Raw genomic sequence first — 13877 nt, forward strand, 5'->3', positions numbered from 1 at the left:
TTAAATATGTTTCAAAAGAAAAGCAATATAAAAGTACTTTCCCATTAAGCACAGCTTCATTGTTATGGCAGTATTACACTTCACTGTTAAAACTGGAGCAATCTAAATTGAGATATGCTCTAACTGTAAAACACACATCAAATTTTGAAAGCTTAATAGAAAAAAAAAACCCAAACCAACTTGTAAGGGCACATGCCTGTAATCCCAGCTACTCAAAGGAAGGAGGATTCCAAGTTCAAGGCCAACCTAATCAACTTAACAAATCCTGTCCCATGTGTCAAGGTTCAATTCCTAGTACCCTAAAAAACAAACAAAACCACTATAACTATACAAAAAGTGCAACAATCAACATTGAGAACAATATTAATAACAACATTACATTAACTATAATAAATAACAATGTTTATGTTGATTTCATGTTGGCTGAAATGGTTTGGTAAATGTACAGCTAATGTTTTGGGTAAATGTTTGAGTTAAATAGAATCGATCCTCAAAATTAATTTTATGTTTCTTTCACTTTTCAAAATATGGCTGCCAGAATGTTTAGAATTATGTAGCAGCTCATTTTATACTACCAAGCAGCACTGTGCTACCCTGCACCGAGCAGCCAGAAGTGATCCTACTATGTGTAGTAAGTAACCTTCAAAATACTCCAACTGCCCTTCCTCTCAGTGTAAGTCCTCACGATGGTTTCCAAGACCCCATGTCATCTGTAGCCGTCCTAATATGGTGATCTGTCCACTTCCCTTTTGTCCTGCAAGCTTTCCCCCAAGCCCTAGATACCTAGGTACCATTTACTTCAAGTGCTGTTCAGCTGTCTAGGTAGCAGTGATGCCCCACCAACCTGCACCAGCACTTCTTAATTTACTATGTTTTATTTTTCACCAAAGCACTTATCTCTATGATACATTACATATTTAATTTCCATGCTTATATAATTATTATCTGTCCACAGCCTCATTGCTCACAGAATGCCAAGTTTCACAAGGACAGACCGGGTCTTATCATCTTCTGCACTGCTGTGTCTCTATCACCTGGCACAGTGCTGGAGATATAACAGAGCTCAATACCAATTTTTGAATGAACTAATGAATACACGAACATCTGCATGTAAGCATATGACACAAATGCATGAAACAAAGAGTGTACAGTGAACACTAAGTCTCCTGGGCCAGGGATTTAGCTCAGTGGTGCTGCACCTGCCTCACAAGCACAAGGTCCTGACTTTGATCCCCAGCACCAAAAAAAGAAAGAAAGAAAGAAAACTAAGTCTCCTATCTTCAACCACCACCTAGCCATTTCCTTCCCTACTGACAGCTACTGGGGCCAGTTCACATGTAACCTCCCAGACACAGTCCAGGTAGACACAAACATTTGGAAAAATATCCTTCTTTCTCTACATGTATAGCTGAGGATTTTTATCAGTTTGCATGTTGCTTATTTCACTTAATAATACTGTATATCTATCATAAATGTCTTTCTATATATAGTGTTGGCTCAACATTTTGTTATGGGATAATGTTTTGTTAGGGATAATGTTCCCTATTATGGCTCTAGTAGTTTGCTTACTGAGCCCCTCAGTAATGAAAAAGCTATTAGTGTTACAAATATTGCTGTAATCGCTATAATATACATGTCTTTATACACATTAGTTGTACCAACTGGATGCAACAATTTATCCACCCTTTAGAAATGTATGACAATGTCCATTTCTCATCAAACTAGTGTGTTATTAAACTTTATTTGGGACAATTTTATGTTAAAAAATAGTGCAGTATCTCATGTTGGCCTTATTTTGGTTTTAATTTATTATGATGATTAAGACTGAACATCTTAGTTTAATTATAAAATTGAAGGAAGTCAGAGTAACAGCAAAGTTTATTTACTTTTGCTCCCCAACCTACAAGTACACATTATATATGGAGATGCTATATTTTACCTGTCCTACAGGCTTGTACTTACACAATTGATTATGCTGTACTTACAAATTGTCATTAGTTGATATATATATAAGCACCCTCTATGTTTTCTTACAATACTTTAATGTCTTCATTTACATTTCAAATCCTTGACCCATCTGGAATCTAAAATGAAACAGCCAAGTTTCTCCCTCCTCATACGGTCACAGGTCAGTAATTGATTTTCTATTTTGCCCCACCAATCTACCTATTCATATGCCAGTACCACATGGTTTTATTTCACTAATTCTTAACATTTCCCCAAAGAATAAGGAGAGTCAGAAGAAGAAAATGTGATTCACTCTTTCTTCCTGTACTACTCTTTCCCCTCCCCGCCCAGTACCAGGAATCAAACTCAGGACATTGCACTTGCCAGGCAGGCACGGCTCCACTGAGCTAGTACTACTCTTTTAACTGCTATTTATTAATAACTGCTGTAAAGGATACCAATTAGTTTCAAATACAGTACAGTACTAAAGAGTCAAATCACAAGTCAGTTCTGGAATGGCAATATATTTTGTGAAGAGAAAAGATTCCACAGCCCTATAACTGTATTTCTGGGCCGAGGATTTACCACAGTGGCACCATGCCTGCCCGGCAAGTACAAGGTCCTGAATTTGATCCCTGGTACTGGAAAAAACAAAAAACTGTATTTCTTAATTCAGCCAGCCACTTAGAAAGCAGTATGTCACTGAAAACCCAGTAGACTAGGAGAAAAGGTATTTACTTGAAGAACAATTCAAGTGCTATGGTTCAACAGCACTGCCTTCATAAATGAAACACATGCAAATAAATCAAAATTAATTTGAAGAGACAGTATAATCAACTGGACATACCAAACCTCAAGATAAGTAAAACATAGCATATCCTTGTATAATATGTACCTTGAGGTGGGAGTAGAGATAAGGAAATAAAATTCAGTTATTATTTTTATGTTTAAACATATTTAAATATCTTTTTTAAAGTTTTCATTCTATTTACTAGTCTAGCTGTACATTACTTATCTGTACATTATAGCACTATTATGTTGTTTTATTGCTTTTGTATTAAATCCAAAGGTAATCACTATTACTAAACTTGATCTTGAGTAAACACAACAGTACTGTAATTAGGATGGGCCAGGAACAGAAGATAAACGTTCACACTATCTTCCCAGTATAATGGTTAAAGTGACCTCCAGACCCTCTACCTCTTTATTTGGTTCCAAAATGGAAACTGAGCATCCTATAGTGCATAGATAAGGACAGAAGCTCTGAAACACACATTCCTACTACTGCAGTCATGGAAGCAAAGCCTGGATGTTTCTGCAGCTGTTGGAATGTGGGACTTTTAAAATTCCCTCAAATGGACCACCTAACCAGAATCTTTCCAGGAACCAAAGAATGGATCCTTGAAACACCTTATGAAGCAGCTCTACAGTCTACAGTCCAAGGACATACTTCTAAAGAGACTGTTAAATCTGTCAGTCTTTTCACATACTTTTCCTAGAAGAAATCTCTTGGCTTTAATAAGCATTTTCACTTAAAGGATACCTTTTCTAACTATTAGCTTGCTCCCTTTTTATCTGGTGTCCAGAAAACATAAATGTTCTGAATTCTTCAGTTTGAAGGGAGAAAAAAATTTCTATCTCTACCTTCCCACATGCAAAGATTTAAATAGTACTTCATTTTTCACGCAAACTCAATTCAAGCTCTGGAATCTGGGATATTACAATTGGGTTAATTTACTTTATTAGATCTCAAAGATAAAAGGCCTTAGAAATCATTCAGTCCATTTTTTGGGGGGGTTATTTATTTACTTTTCTGGCATTTCGGGGGGGGGGGGTACCAGAGATCAAACTTGGGACCTTGTGCTTGCGAGACAGGCGGAGAAACCACTGAGCTAAATCCCTGGCCTGGCATTTTATTTTTTAATTGGTCATTCAGTCCATTATCACCAAGTTTCTTTTTAAAAATTTTTTTTACCAAGTTTCTTGCAGATAGATAGATAGATAGATAGATAGATAGATAGATAGATAGATAGGTAGGTAGAGATATGCAGGCACTCTACCACTGAACTACATCCCTAGTCCCTCTTTTCAATATTTTAAGAATACACACCTATGCATCTGTCTCTTCCATGGGTTTGGTTCTGGTGCTTTTTACCGTCTTCTTTATACTTAGTTAAAACACATGATTTTGTCCTTTTTCTATTACTTTGTTCAGTCAAGGAAATCTTAACTCTTTTAATTTCTTTTCTACTTGTCTAACAGAAATTTTGCTCTTTTTTTGGACATGTATCTTTCAGTTAATAAGTTAGTAAGTTACTATTTGCCCTCAAACAACTTGGTCCTTCCAGTCCTTCACAGCAGTTCTTCCTAAATGTGCTAGGTCATAACATGCACCACAAGGGCTGAGGTGAGGTTAGGGGCCTCTCTTACTCAAAACATACATTCCTGGGCCCCAATGGACACTTAACAAATAAAAAATGACATCATAATCCATATTTTAACAAGTACCTCATAGGATTCTTTTTTTCTTTAAAGTATTTTACTTCAGATTGAAAAATGAACAGCTTCCACACTGTTCACTGCAAGATACACAGTATTGACAAATACAATACTGGTCATTTGAGGACATACTGTATATACACCTCAATTTCTCCTTCACGCTTTTTTTTTTTTTTGGTACCAGGGATCGAACTCGGGTCCCTGCGCTTGTGCAGCAGGCGGCGGAAACCACTGAGCTAAATCCCTGGCCCCATGCTTTTTCTTTTAGAAAGATAGTTTACGAAAAAGAAACTTCAGCAGTACAGGAAAAACTATTTTCCCAATAAATTTACGAAAACCTAAGATGCCCAAACCTCAGGATTCTTGTAATCAGGCAAGACTGAAAAAGACTGTTTCAAGCCCCACCCCACTTCTCTGTTCAAACTAAGGAAATAATACAGTGTAAGTAGACTCTACCATACTGAATTTTAAATTTTCCTTTTGAAAAGAGAAGGGTTGAGTACTGTTATTTCTTCAGTCACTCTGTGTGTGTGGGGGGGGGGGTGTTGGGCACCAAACCCAGGGCCTCAAGCATACTAAAGCAAGAGACTTACCACTGCGCTACATCACAGCCAGATGTTCTATTTTCTTTTTAGCCCATTTTCAGCCATTACTTTTAGCCAATACATTCAAGCAGACATTGTTTACAGGCTTAGTAAAAGAGAATGAGAAGAAAACAGCACATTTTATCTCATACCAACAGCCACTGAGTGGTTGGAGTAGATCAAAACAGCTGGGTGCAACCACAAGGATCAGAATTTGTGAGTAGTAAAATACCTAAGAGGACTTAATTGGAAATCATTCTCATGAAGAAGCTCACAAACCCCTCTGAGATGGTAACCAGACAGTGTTAACCAATAAACTATTTCAAATTTACAGTCAAGTGATATATTTTTCTAGTATTTATAAATGGCGACAATAACTATAGACATATTGAATAAAAAGTTGGGTTCCTATAATAGATTTACAACTTTAGGGGCTGGGGATTTAGCTCAGTGGTTCCACCGCCTGCTTCGCAAGGACTCGAGTTCGATCCCTGGCACCAAAAAGAAAAAAGAAAAAAAAAAAACTTTAGGACACTAAACAGACAAGGATTATTCATTAGAATTTCAAGCAGTTATTTTCCTTAGAAAATAAAAAAGGGAGTCACTGTGTTTCTTAACACCATACAAAGTAGCTCATTCAAAATATATTGGTGTTCTTACTTCAACATGATAGTCCACTTGAGGGCTATTACTGACGTTATCTACATTTTAAAATGGCTGAAAAGCCAGAAATTTTAGTTAGGCAACAACGTCAACAAAACCTTTTGGTATTAAAACTTATCTATTAAAAGATTTTTTATACATATTTTTAAATAAATTCTGTGTCTACCTGGCACACAGTAAGTGCTCAGCTAGTGCTTTTTTCATTTTTGTCAGAGAAATTGCAGAGAGTTGCCAAATTTTCACCACAAGTGAGCAAAGTGCCAAAAACAAAGTTCTCGTTGAAGGTCTCCAGCTTAGTTATCATCTTAAAAGTCACTTGAAAATGAGTTGCTCGAAACTTGGAAGAAACAATGTTATTACACAATAGGTTCCTAAATCCATCTGAAAAAGTTAACTCATACTGTTTTCTACTCTTTTTTTTTTTTGGTACCGGGGATCGAACTCGGGTCCTTGTGCTTGCGCAGCAGGTGGTGAAACCACTGAGCTAAATTCCCGGCCCGTTTTCTAATCTTAAACAACAGTGTTAGCCGGGTGTCCCAACATTCAGAAGGCTGAGGTAGCATTTAATTGAGTTCAAGGCCAGCCTGGAATACACAGTGCGACCCTGTCTCAAAACAACAACAACAAAAACCCCACCCACCCACACCCACACAAAAGTTTCAAAGTTTTTCTTTCCAGAAAAATATAGGCATTAGGCACATTTTCCCTCTTACTTCCACACCCCAGAGATGACAGATTTTTAATTCTCATAGTCATTAATTATTTCAAATTGTATACATGCATGAAAGGCAGATAAAATGTCTGTATCTGTTACCCTCTGGGTATTGTGACTTTTGGAACAATGAGTAGTTTAGACTCAGGCTCTCCTAAAAACCCTAGTTTTGGCTAAAGAATTCATATTCAGAATAAGGCAAGAACTATATGCACCGTCACTCATTCTATAAATAGCAACAGCAACTGTGGTCCAAAGTATCTATTAGAAATTAAGGGTTATTTAGGAATTACCTCTAAATGGTAGCTAAATTAAAGAAGCTCTCCCTGGCCCCACACCAGACACTGTCAACCAATTGCTAGGTGACAATCACAAATTAGTTTGGTTTCTCATATAGGGCATTAATCTACATTACAATAGAAATTGTTTTATCACACAGAGTATATAGTTATACCATAGTAAAAAGAAATGTTTTGGGACCAGGGATGTAGCTCAGCAGCACAATGCCTGCCTGGCAAGTGCAAGGTCCTGAGTTCGATCCTCAGTACCAAACCAAACCAAACACCCAGAAATGTTTCTCTACCACAATTCGAACACACACTCAATGATTCCATGATAATTTACATATATGAAGATAGCGGAAATTCATCTTAATATAATTCAGCTGATATTTTCTCTTAATTTGAAGGATTTGCAGTCTCAACTATTTCTATGTTGCTATTTTCCTTAAGTAAGGTACTGTCACGTCTACATTTACAATAGTCAATGACATACTTTTTGAGACAGGGTCTCACTACGTATTGAGGCTGGTCTGGAACTCACTATGTACCCCAGGCTGGCCTTGAATTCAAAGGTATCCTCCTGCCTCAGCCTCCTGAGTGCTGGAATTATGGGCATGTACCACCATGCCTGATAATGCCATACATTTTTGATAACTAAAACCTATGATGCAATTATTGCTATATATCTCACCCATGAGGGGGTCACTAACTTTTTTTAATTCTCCCAAATCGCTGGATAATGACTACAGGTGTGTGTCACTGCACCTGGTTACCAACTTTTTTTAAGGGGGTCTATTCCATCAAATTTATATTCTTTGGTCAAAATTATAAAAGTTCTTACTTTAGGCAAATCTACAGTTTATAAATACACTGTGAACTTCAGTAAGTTATTTTACTTAGAAAAAACAACTGTTAATATGCTGCTATCCCTTAAAAAAGCAAAATGTACCTAGACCCATTACAGTATTTTAATTAAAACAATGATCTGATAAACTTCAAAATCTCTATATTCCATCATCACCGGGGGGTGGCTTCAGTGAGTCAGGTACAGTGACATATGCTTGTAATCCCTGCACTGAGGGAAGCTGAGTCAGGAGGATCAGAAGTTCAAATCACAGACCCATTTGGAAAATGTAGTGAGACTAACCTCAGAATAAAAATTTTAAAAGACCTAGGGATATAGCTCACTTGTTCTATGATAGAACAATCTTGAGGAAGGAAAGGAGGGAGGCAGGCAACCTACCTGGAGGGAAGCCCATAGACTTAGCTAAGAGCAATTGAAATGTTTAATAATTTCCTTGAATGTTGAAATCTTTTGCACTCTTCTTAAATATTTAGAAAACTATCTTTAATCCATATATATTTTAAAACTATAACTTAAATAATTTTGGCTACTATATTATTAATATTAATTTTGCAGTGTAAGATAGGGCAAATATTTAATATCTGCTTATATGCAGGATCTGAGGCTCATTACTAATTGTTCAAGAATTTTAAGAAATGCAAAGTTGCCAGGAATGCTGGCTCATGGCTGTAAAGCCAGTACTAAGGAGGCTGAGGCAGGAGGATCACTGAGTTCAAGCCCACTCTGGGTTACACAGTGAGTTCAGGGCCAGCCTGTACTACATAAGGAGATCTGGACTCAAAAAGAAAACAAAACAAATGAAAAAGAAATGCATACAGTTGTAATGTGTATAAATGCAAATTATACAAGGGTATAGGATTTTGGGTTACTTGTAACTCGTTATTTCACATGTTAATTTCACAAATTCAAAACCTTTTTAAAAAATTTTGCCTGCTTTCATTATATGCATCTTACTTCCAAGCACTTCTTTCTTGTACTTTCCAGGAGACAAACATTCCCCTTTTTATTAGCAACCAGTCTAAGCTTGTAATCTTTCTTTTCAGAGGCAAACTACAACATATCATTCAATTACATCCCAAATACATTTCTTACTCAAAGGTCTTTGGCATAAGTCTCAGGCTTTTCACTGAAGATAAAATGATCTATCAACATATACAACTGATGTTTCATATCTCAATTTCATTTTAAGCTTTTGTGCAATCAAACTTTTGCAATGTATGTCCTGTATATTTTATATGGCTTAGATTTTTTAAAAATATATATGATTTAATGATCCATTTTCTCATCACTTATATGCACTAAAATTAACTTTCACATTTTCATTATCCACAATTTTTGAAGATTAAAAATTATTTTTCAAATGTTACTCATTGTTACTCTGTAATGATTTTCAATCCTGAGTATAAAAGAATAAATTTAAATGAATTATAAATGACAGAGTTTTATTTATTCACTGATTAAGTCAGATTTATGACCCCTCCCCCTCATTCCAGCTACTGTGAGTTTTGAATGAAAACAACCTCAATTGTAGCAGAAGAAACATCTGTTGCTTTTTTCTTCCTCAGGGCTTCCTAACTGAAAGAAAGGCTCCCCGCCTGACCTCCTCTCCCACTCCCCCTCCTAACTTCACATTAAGTGCCTTAAAACTCTCTTAAAGTAAATGTATTACAAATACATTTAAAATACTAAATGCTTTTAAAATATCACCATATCGATTTAAAATGTTAGTTTATTCAGAAATATCCACTTCCTCAAAGAATGACTACATACTATATAAATCAAAAAACAAGATGTGCCTGATAAAATATAACTGGAAGTCAGATGCAGGCATCAAGGGTGTCCTTGAAATGACCAATCAACTCAATCAAGTTGTCACACATTCTCACCTCACTAGGAGCCGTGCAGGGCTAAGATTTTCTTCACAGTATCCAGATTCATACAGCATCTTGCATGCTGTATTTTCTTGGCCAACCCAAGGCTAACATAATGGCAGTCACTACCCCAAGAGGCAGACACCAAATGGTGCCACCCACACTCTCACACTGTGCCTCATAATAAACCATAAAGCAGTGGAATGCACCGGCCCCTTTATGAGCAAACAATGCCTGAGCTTCATTAGAATACAGCTGATATTTTCAAAGCACAAATACTTTTAAGAAAAATGTACTAGAAAAAAAATAGCAATGAAACAGCTATAAGAGCTGAAATATTCTTCAAGTGTCAGGCTGATTTCCAAAGAATCTAAGGAAGCATATTTTGCTATTGATAATTTAAAATTATCATAAATGGGAAAAAATGTTTAATAAAGGCAAAGCTTATTTTATTGACTACTAAAAAAATGAAAGTAAAAACTATCACTTGGATTGCTTTCACAAGTAATAACCATGAAGTATCTTTAAAATTATTAATATCCTCAAACACTTCTTTAGCTCCTGAATGAAGAAAACCGAGCTCCAGAATTATTTCCACATTTTAATTAATTTATATAAGTAGGGATAAACTAGGCTAACTCTACCCCTCCCCCCCACCCCACCCCTGGGCCCTGTAGTTTTTTCTGACTGCAAACAGCAAGGACGTCTTGAAATCAGGTTGCTCCTGGCTGTTTTTCAATTCAACACTGCTACTGTTTAAAGAATATAAAATAAACACTAAAAACTCACCCAGCAGTAAGAAGCAAACTGCTCTCTTACCTGGTCTAAGGAAGCATGCCTCTCACTGCAGTACCAACAACATTCTACAGTCTTTGTTACCATTCAGTGGAAACTTGAGACTGTGTCAGACGTAAGCAATCGAACTCAGAAACGCTCAATTTAAAATACTTCTCAGTAAAACTAAAAAGATGCTCAAGAAAACTGTTAGGTTAACTGGCTTTTAAAAGACATATTGCATACTGTTTAACATAACACAGACACTTCAAAAGAAACTGAAAGTATAGGTCTTAATAGAGGAAGGTGCTTTTCTACGTAGAAGCTTGCTTTCCTATTAAAAAGGGCTTTCTTAAAATTAAAAAATGCTTAAAGTAAAAGTGGTAAAAATGAAAAAAATGCCACAATTCCAAGCTAACATTTTTCTAAATATCACTTGAATTTTAACTAGCTTAAAAAATAAGATTAACTTACTCATGAAACCTGCATAATTCGAATTATACATGTCAGGGTATTTGCTGGCTCCAAAGCAGTCACAAAGCAGGAGATCTTAATGCATCTTGAAAGCAGAGCAAAGGCACCATGTGTTTCACGGGAAAAAAAAGAGGAGAAACTCTTGAAAAACTGGTCAGGGCTTCTGAACCTGTAATAACTGCCCAGCTCTTGTGGGAGGGGAAAAAGTCCTGGGCCTGCCCCCTGAGATAGGAGGCCATGCTTCAACGCCAAAGTGAATGACAGGCCCATTTCTGATATCAACAAAGAACAGCTTAGTTGTGCTCTATTTTTTTTCCACTTTCCCACACAGAGGTTTAAAATTTTTCAGGTTAGTTCCTTCATATCTAGGATTAAGTACCTTTCTCCATTTTCTCAAGAGGGAACCCAATTATATTGTTCCTTTTTTTGTGATTAATTAAAATTACATACCTAATCATCTTTTGTAGGCAGGAAGCTGAACAACAGATAACCTCTTCAGTTCCCTTCCAAATCTATTCTCTGTAATATCAGATAACTGTATGCTTAATTATCAATATTAGCACGCTTTTCCTTTATCCTGATATATGGCACAAGTAGACAGAAAAATATGTAACACTGACACTAAGGCATCCCCGGTGGTGGGAGGGGGGACAAAATTACGGCAATTGAAATAATAAAAATTTTAACTAGCTAGATGTAAAAATAATTAACAGAAGTGCATATATACCTATGATTATACAAATTCAAAACAATAAACATTTCTGTCAACAACATGTATTTACTGAATATTTATTATAAGCCAAGAACTATTTTTGGATCTTAAAGCAGTGAACAAGACAGACAATAGCCAAATAAATATCCCTGTCTTCAGCAAGTTTATTATAGTTTATATCTCAGTTCCCTCTAAGCACAGCTATTCTACAGTCTGACTACAGCACCTTTTCTCCTAAAATGAAATACTCCCTTCTGAAAGTATTTCTTGATGACAGCTTCAAGAAGGCAAGCATTTCATTGAAAGCTTTGTTTGCTGTTATATCTCAGGGTCTAAAACAGTATCTTTTAGATATTCAAATATATGCTGGGATAGATCAGAAAGATTTTTCTTTTTTTTTTTTTGGTACTGGGGGCCGAACTCAGGTCCTTGTGCTTGCAAGGCAGGCGGCTGAGAAAGATTTTTCTTGTTCAAACTTTTTCTCTGCTAACACAAATTACACTTTCATGCATAAATATGCCAACAATGACATGGTAAAGGTGTAAATTAAATTAAAGGTGTAAAGGGTTGTAAACACATGCTTAAACAAAATTGAAAATACAACCTATAGGGACCTGTATCTTTTTATATTTCAAATGTTCTCACTATCAGATCTGAGTCCACTGTAATATTTGAGTAAAGTAAATATTGGAGTAAAATAAATCTGTTAAACTACTATAAACTAAGTTTCTATGGACATAATTTAGAAGTTCTGAGTAAAAGAGAAAAAATTTGAAAATTACACAAAATCTTAATGTTTATATCCATTTATAGTCCCATAATTGGAAACAGTTTTAAATTCTCGATCCTGCTTTACGCCATTCTCCATTATCTTATCAAACAAGCTTTCCTACAGAGAAAATAAGCGTGCATCTCTAATCTGTCAAATCAGCTAGAAATGCTCACCTCCCCCCATCACCTGAGGCCAAGTTGTTCAGGAACTATATGTGGTCACATCTGCTCTGTGGTCACATCTACCCTGTTACAGTCTTAAAACAAAGGAAATTAAACTTCCAAGCACTCAAACATAGCCACCATACTTCTAAATTGCAGAGCATCTTCCCTCCCCGCAGTAGACAATGATTACAAGTTCAAATTTAAACTACCAACTATATATTTTAACAGTAAACTTAATAGCAATCCACATTCAGGAAAACATGTGATGACTGAGGTTGCGCAATGAGTAAAATGGATTCCACTGTTCTCGCAGAAGTAATTTTCCTCCTTCCTAACCATTATTTATTCTTTCCATGAGTTATTTTTTTTTCTTTTTGGTCTTTTTTTTTTTTCTTTTTTGGTACCAGGAACTGAACTCAGTCAGGGCCTCACGTCTGCCAGGCAGGCGCTGCACCACTGAGCTATATCCCTGGCTCCATGAGTAACTACTGAGTGTATCAAGCACTCAGCTAGACAGTGAATTGACCTGCTACCTACTGTCTCCTCCTGAGATACGACCTTCAGCCTACCTCTACACAGTCACATGCTTCCTTCTCCTATTGCCTTCCTTCCCAGTGCCCCTGCTCTAGTCCCATCTACTGTACTCCAATCTACTCATTGCCCTTCGATTTACTGCGCTCTCATGCCTTTCTGCCAAGCAGCAGCATCACAAACCATTTTCTAAAATGCTCCTTTACAAGTGTACAACTCAATGTGGGAAAATGCATGAACTTCCCACTGTTACAAGAAAATGCATCTTATGTAGCTCCTTTCAATTGCTTTCTCTTTAATCTTATACAGAAGATCCATTTAAATATCATATTAATTACAACTTCTGATTAATTAGAAATCACCAAAGGGGGCTTAGCATTCTTTCCCAAGATTATAAGCTGATTTCTTTGGACCAGAATTTGCTGTGTTTATTCACAGCCCGACCAACTATTCACCACATTTAATGACACATTTATGATTCTTAGGCAGAAATGACACTATGCTAGTACAATAATAGTTTTTATTTGGCTCATGTTTGGCAGATACAGCTACCTACCCAGAACCATATAATAAAGGAGTGGAAATTAGCTATTCTGTGCCTATACTTACATGTTCAAGTAAAATGTCTAATCTTAACAAGTACAAGATCTAAAGCAAAGGGTTGCTGCTACCACTTGCATGAGTAAATGCTGGTTTCCTAAAAATACCACACAGTAAATAACTTCACCTTTGCTTAGTCTTCTTCCTATTTTCACCCTTTATATACAGGCATTTTTCAATGTTCTATGCTTAATGCTTGTTACACTTTGAATCTGGAATGAGTTCAAAAGGCCTATACATTAAAAGGCTTGGTCCCCAGGCCACAGTACTACTGGGCAGTGGTAGAACCTTTACAATGTTGCCCAGTGGGAAGTTTTAGGTCACTGAGAACACAACCATGAAGGGGGCTGTGATATGCCAGATTCTCTCTCTTTTGATTTGTGGCCCCTTGAATGGGCCTCCTCTGTCACTTGCTCCCACATGAAGTT

At 36.4% G+C, this 13877-nt stretch overlaps 1 protein-coding gene across 24 annotated transcripts in view; it reads right to left on the bottom strand.

Annotated features, from left to right (window-relative positions):
• The window catches only part of Tfdp2 (transcription factor Dp-2), a 191532-nt gene that overhangs the window by 62755 nt on the left and 114900 nt on the right, over positions 1–13877 (bottom strand). The window contains exon 1 of one of the 24 annotated variants that reach the window (XM_004834368.4): positions 10671–11027. The exons of 16 other annotated variants lie outside the window; for them this stretch is intronic. In XM_004834368.4, the coding sequence (XP_004834425.1) occupies positions 10671–10701 (31 nt within the window). In that variant the 5' untranslated portion in view covers positions 10702–11027. Of the gene's footprint in view, positions 1–9437; positions 9613–10241; positions 10372–10670; positions 11028–13877 lie in introns of those variants that run through there. 7 more of the 24 variants (XM_087186264.1, XM_004834371.4, XM_087186272.1 and 4 more) reach the window with 7 other exon arrangements.

This window comes from Heterocephalus glaber, unplaced genomic scaffold, assembly GCF_053883595.1.
Source record: "Heterocephalus glaber isolate CG9 unplaced genomic scaffold, H.glaber_assembly_v1.0 deba00001504, whole genome shotgun sequence".
Lineage (NCBI taxonomy): Eukaryota > Metazoa > Chordata > Mammalia > Rodentia > Bathyergidae > Heterocephalus > Heterocephalus glaber.